Source organism: Notolepis coatsorum, assembly GCF_963971535.1.
Source record: "Notolepis coatsorum genome assembly, chromosome: 16".
Classification (NCBI taxonomy): Eukaryota; Metazoa; Chordata; class Actinopteri; order Aulopiformes; family Paralepididae; genus Notolepis; species Notolepis coatsorum.
Genome location: NC_140180.1, coordinates 2,298,793 through 2,305,377, shown reverse-complemented (window position 1 = coordinate 2,305,377; position 6,585 = coordinate 2,298,793). Strand labels below are relative to the sequence as shown.

At 45.2% G+C, this 6,585-nt stretch overlaps 1 protein-coding gene across 1 annotated transcript in view; it reads left to right on the top strand.

Moving 5' to 3' along the window:
* Positions 1-6,585, top strand: part of trappc11 (trafficking protein particle complex subunit 11) — a 71,329-nt gene that overhangs the window by 52,282 nt on the left and 12,462 nt on the right. Inside the window, exons 24-25 of the mRNA XM_084331361.1 lie at positions 1,257-1,322; positions 1,456-1,612. Coding sequence (XP_084187487.1) covers positions 1,257-1,322; positions 1,456-1,612 — 223 coding nt within the window. The remainder of the gene's footprint in view (positions 1-1,256; positions 1,323-1,455; positions 1,613-6,585) is intronic.

Here is a 6,585-nt window from a genome sequence, read left to right as displayed (position 1 = left end):
TATACTTTAATACGTTAGCCAAAAAAAAAAGACAATTGTGTCAGACGGTCTGCAGAGCTTGATTTATGACGTGATGTCATTTTGCGGTCCGCCCCCGTACGGCACGGGTGAAGGGGTTAAAGTGCTTGATTTTTTTACAAAAAAAAGTCAAGGCCTGGAATTCCTTGAAATCGTTTGCGTTGCTCGTCTAGACACGATATTATTTCCAAATCAAAGGTATATAATAGGTATTATGTTTCATCATGAAGGCATCAAAGGGGGGGGGGGGGGGTCGTTTTGTGACGCTCTGATCGTCAGCAACGGCATACGTTTTGAATACTACATGCGTTGATCGTTGCGATCGATGTGAAATCATTGTAGGATAAAAGTAGGTGTGATGTCATATAGTTCTTACCTTTGCTAGGAGGTATTGCAAAAAGAATATTCCAATTGTCTCATCGCGATTTCCAGTATTGATGTCCATCGGGTCCCTGACATGAAATGGCACAAAATATGCATCAAGGGGCTCAACTGAAGCCTTTCACTTGCCCGGGTACCATTTCTCCGCCCGGACCGGATATAATGTAACACACAGTGTGAAATAAGGTTTAGCAGGATTCGGCCGGCATTGCACTCTCGGCGTCTCAGAATGTCTCAGAATGAGTCCCAATGATACACGAGGTCCATGAGACTGTATAGAATAAAAAAAATCAAATAAAAGAAAGAATGATAAACGATTGAAAACCCAACTATACTCGGGTTTTGGCGCTCAACGCATGGTGAGATAACCTGACTATAGTCGTGGTTGGCCGTGAATGAGTTAAGGTTGTTTTTGTATTTAACAGTATCCAACTATCCATTATATCCAACATGGATGTGGCTTTTTTAACAGTATATCCATTATATCCAACATGGATATATAGTTTATTTTTTTCACTTATTGCAGCATTGGATCAAAATTCAAAACAAAATAAAAAATAAAGCTTATCAGTGGTGCACTAAAAAAAAGAAAAGAAAATCCCGATTTCATTTTTCCGATTCCGATCTTCTGAAATTCACGTGATCGGATCGGGACATCCCTAGTTTTAAGCCATACATATTGGATCCTATTATTTGTTTCTATACAGCATTTAAAAGTGAATTTTATCCTTTTTAAATGCCCTTTTTAAATGAAAAATAGTGCTTGGGGAAAGTATCTGAAAGTCCTTGAATTTCATTTAGCAATGTCTGTGGGAACCCTGCATGTCTTAATAACTCTCCTCTCTCTTGTCTTCCAGGATGAGACGGTTTCCGTAGAGACAGTGGTTCCATTTGAGGTGTCGGTCAAGTTTGTTTCCACCAAGGTTGGTCTGTCCACTGTCTGTCTTATCTACATGTCTGTTTGTCTGTATATCTACAGATCTATCTATCTGTCTGTCTTATCTGTCTGTCTATCTATTTATCTATCTGTGTTTATCTGTATCTCTCCGTCTACAGTTTGAGCCGCTGGAGCGTGTCGCGGTGGACATCCCCTTCCTCCTGATGACAGACCTCCTCTCCTCCTCCCCCTGGCCCCTCCTTCTCTCCACCTCCTCCCTACAGCTGGTTACCATGACTACCAGCAACCAGCAACAAGAGTCACAGCTAGAGCAAGGTGTCTGTCTGTCTGTCTGTTTGTCAAGAAATTCTAAGTATAATAGGTCACTATATATACATATATTATATACATATCCGCTAACGCTGTTACCGGGCTAAGTTAACACTTTAAGGACCAGCCACGAGTTTATACGTGTTAAGGTGCCATGCGTTGTGGACCAGAGCCACGAGTTAACTCGTGGCGAGTTGTTATTGTTTTATTCCATATTAATAACGCTATTAACGTCCCAGATCGACTTGCAGGACTTACCCGCATATTTGATTTTCAAAACATGCAATACCGGCCAGATCCGCTTAGGGGCGCCATCGCTCCACTGCAGTATCATTGAGGGCGATTGAAAAAAAAAAAATTCATATGAGTCGTTTGTTAGGAAGAGTGTCGGCAACGGTGGCTTGAATGGATTAGCCGTTAGCCTACTGTAGCATTGACGCCGGCCCGCTTGCCTCGCTTCTGCTTCCATTCGCAGCGTCTTCTTCTCCATGTCTGTCGCGGCAGGAGCCCCCTAGTGGCCGTTAGCTGTAAAATCCATAGATTAGCCGCACCGTTATATAGTTCAAGTTCAAGTTTCAAGTTCAAGTTTCTTTAATAGTTGTCATACAGAAGTACAGAATACTTTTATACAAAATGCTTCTTACTGTTACGCTCCAGAGACTGTGCTAGACAAGATAGTATCAAATAACATAGTATAGCATGTAATTTAGAAGAAGAAAATGAGGTCACAGTGTTCGGTATAGACATATGTACAATGTTCTGAGTTACCATATAATATACAATACTATGCAGTGTACTAATGTACAGTACTATATAGTGCAAAGCAGAAATGGGATGAGGTACAATTTAGGTACAATTTACAGTAAGGTGTACGAGTTGTAGTGCAATCCTTCATCAATAAATATAAAGTGTGGGGAGTGGGTGCTACAGTGTGTTTGTTTAAAGTGGGTGTGTGCTATAAAGTGTGTGGAGTGGGTGCTACAGTGTGTTTGTTTAAAGTGAGTGTGTGCGTGTGGATGTGTGTGCTATGTGCGTTTGGTGGTTGTTGTTGTGTAGTGTTCATTGTTCATATAAACCGCAGGGTCGAAAAATGCGGAAAAAGGCGCGGCTTATAGTCCGAAAATTACGGTAGATTAACTCTAGGATTGCAGATAGATTAATCTAGATTAAAAAAAATTAATCTATGCCCACCTCTAATATATAATATATTATATAATAATATATATATTATAAGTTATAACTATAATTCTTGATTGATTTGGGTCAGCTGGGTCTAGGATTATAGAATAGATCCCTTATTCGCACCCCCCCCCACGTGGGGTATCGTTGGAAAGGTACACCCATTGGCTACAACGCTGACCAATCATTTTCTCCCATCAGCGGATGATTGGCAGTTCTGGAGCGTCGGGAGTCCGGGGTGGGCATCTGACGCGCGGCGCGTAAAAAGACGCTCGCCTGACATATCGTCATGTAACTCGAGAACCGAGGCACGGATTTGGTCGACTGAGGTGGCGTTCGAACGGCAACAAATAGATCCTTCGCACGGGAATTTATATGTTTGGCGAAAAATGCAACCCTGAGCCGCTAGAGTCGCTCGCGAGGCACGTCAGCCCGAATACGGTACCCCACCTGTTAAGAGGTTTTAATTAAGGCGGGGTCTCTGAGGGGACGAGCGGTTGTCTCACGGAACATTTTGCAGTGAGTTGAACAAAGTCTCTAAAGGTTTGTAAAAGACATGCATTATTAACTTGTTTAATCGGGCTTGGCATGACATGCCCCCTGGACTCTGCTGCGACAGCTAGAAAGTGCCCCTGGGAGGCCGTCCGAGAGGGGGGGGGGGGGGGGGGGCAGTTCAGGGGGTTCTTGTTTCTTTGCTTCCTGGGAAAAGCACGGCAGGGCAGGGTGTGGTGTGCGCTGCCACGTGAGTCCTGCAGGCTTTCACCAGCCTCTGGTGCCAACTACCTCTATGAACCACCGGGTGCCAGGTTAATGCTCTCAGGTTAACACATTGAGTGCCACGCCCCTTCCGGGAAGTGCATCTGGCCTTGCCGTCCGTTAACCCCATGTAAACGCGCACCTTGTTTGTAGAGCTAAACCTTTATTTTATATTATAGCTATGGGTCTAATAACGCCGTCGATTGTCAGTGAGTTGCTTCCAGTCAACGTGCAAAAAAACTGATTATTTTTTCATCCGTACCTTTCCGTTTTATACCGTTTTGAATATGAATATAGTTTGGGTGCTTCTGAGTAATTCCAGGAAAAAGACGTGAAAACAGCGTTTTTGTGTAATTCAATAAACACATTGTCATTTTTCGCCTGATTATCGAATCTTCCTGAAATCAACGCTAGATTATCATTATTATGTCTCCTTGTGCGTACATGACATGGGCCCTGGAGCGCGGCGCTCCCCCCCTCCCCTCCTGCACCCAACGGAAAACAGCCACACACATAAAACACAGATAGCTTCAATCGCGGTAGAAAGAAATATCAGATCAACGCAAGGTTTTATATATATAGTGTGTCCTTACCTGGTCTCTGATGTAATGCAAAAAAAAATCCAATTATCTGATCGCCATTCCAGTTATCCACAGCGATCCTGTCTCCGACGTTTTTGGGCATTGCACAATGAACGGGCGGGCGGGGTCAGTTGGCCAAGCCATCCCTACAAGCGTGTGTTTTGCCGGAGTGTTTAGGACCCGCCCCCACGCCGCAGCTCGGTAGAGAAAAGAAACGACACCATTTATAATGGAGTGCAATAGCGGCCGAAGGCGTTAGAGGGCGGTATAAGACCGTCTGCCGGCTCAGACACATTCAGAACAGTATGCACAAGCTGCCCCGCTGAATTAAAAGAAATACAGTGAGAAAAACGTAGTTCTATGTTTCCGGCACTCAACGATTGGGAGGACAGAAACGTAGTTCTATGTTAACGGCACCCAATGTGTTAATACTCTCAGGTTAATGCTCTCTTTAATGCTCTCAGGTTAGTGCTCTCAGGTTAGTGCTCTCAGGTTAATGCTCTCAGGTTAATGCTCTCAGGTTAATGCTCTCAGGTTAATGCTCTCAGGTCAATGCTCTCTTTAATGCTCTCAGGTTAATGCTCTCAGGTTAATGCTCTCAGGTTAATGCTCTCAGGTTAATGCTCTCAGGTTAATGCTCTCTTTAATGCTCTCAGGTTAGTGCTCTCAGGTTAGTGCTCTCAGGTTAATGCTCTCAGGTTAATGCTCTCAGGTGAATGCTCTCAGGTTAATGCTCTTTAATACTATCAGGTTAGTGCTCTCAGGTTAATACTCTCAGGTTAATGCTCTCAGGTTAATGCTCTTTAATACTATCAGGTTAATGCTCTCAGGTTAATGCTCTCAGGTTAATGCTCTCAGGTTAGTGCTCTCAGGTTAATGCTCTCAGGTTAATGCTCTCAGGTTAATGCTCTCAGGTTAATGCTCTCAGGTCAATGCTCTCTTTAATGCTCTCAGGTTAATGCTCTCAGGTTAATGCTCTCAGGTTAATGCTCTCAGGTTAGTGCTCTCAGGTTAATGCTCTCAGGTTAATGCTCTCAGGTTAATGCTCTCAGGTTAATGCTCTCAGGTCAATGCTCTCTTTAATGCTCTCAGGTTAATGCTCTCAGGTTAATGCTCTCAGGTTAATGCTCTCAGGTTAATGCTCTCAGGTTAATGCTCTCAGGTTAATGCTCTCGGGTTAATGCTCTCAGGTTAATGCTCTCAGGTTAATGCTCTCAGGTTAATGCTCTCTTTAATGCTCTCAGGTTAATGCTCTCAGGTTAATGCTCTCAGGTCAATGCTCTCTTTAATGCTCTCAGGTCCTGAGAGCAGCTGAAAGGAAGTATAGAAAGTCACGCCTCACTGCTGACATCGACACATATCACAACCTCTTGTTAACATTCTCCAAAACCATCACTAATGCCAAAGCTTCTTTCTTCCACCATAGGATCGAGGCCTCTGCCAAGAATCTTCGCAAACTGCATGCTACCATGTCCTCCCTCCTCACTCCCCCCCCACCCCCCCCTCCCTCATCTTTCTCTGCCGAAGACTTTGCGATCTTCTTTGAGGAAAAAGTGGAGAACATCCGCAGCTCCTTCTCCCAACCCCCACCCATTCCAAATGCTGAATCGAGAACCTCATCCTTCACTCTGTCATCTTTCTCTCCCATTACAGAAGCAGAGACCCTGACACTGGTAACGTCAAACCGTCCGACTACTTGCCAGCTGGACCAGCTACCCTCCCCACTCCTCCAGACCATAGCACCAGACATCCTCCCATTCCTAACTGCAACCATCAACTCCTCACTCAACTCGGGGGTGGTCCCCACCTCCCTAAAACAAGCCAGAGTCACGCCGCTCATAAAAAAACCAACCCTGAACCCTACTGTCATAGGCAACTACCGTCCTGTCTCTCTTCTCTCCTTCCTTTCTAAAACACTTGAACGTGCTGTATCCAACCAACTTACTACTTATCTCTTACAGAATGACCTCCTAGACCCTAATCAGTCAGGCTTCAGGACTGGTCACTCCACAGAGACAGCCCTCATTGCGGTCACAGAGGCACTTCACTTAGCAAAAGCGAAAGGCCTCTCCTCTGTCCTGATTCTCCTAGATCTATCTGCAGCCTTCGACACAGTCAACCACCAGATCCTCCTTGCGGCCCTCGCAGGAATGGGAGTGGCTGGCTCTGCGCTGACATGGCTGTCATCATACCTCAATGACCGCTCCTACCAAGTGTCATGGAGAGGGACCCTGTCGGCCACCCGCCCCCTGCGGACGGGTGTCCCCCAGGGCTCGGTTTTAGGACCCCTTCTCTTCTCCCTCTACACTAAATCACTGGGTAACATTATCACGTCTCATGGCTTCTCCTACCATTGTTATGCCGACGATACTCAACTCTTCCTCTCCTTCCCTCCCTCAGATATCCACGTCTCTGTGCGGATCTCGGCCTGTCTGTCCGACATCTCAGCCTGGATGACGTCCA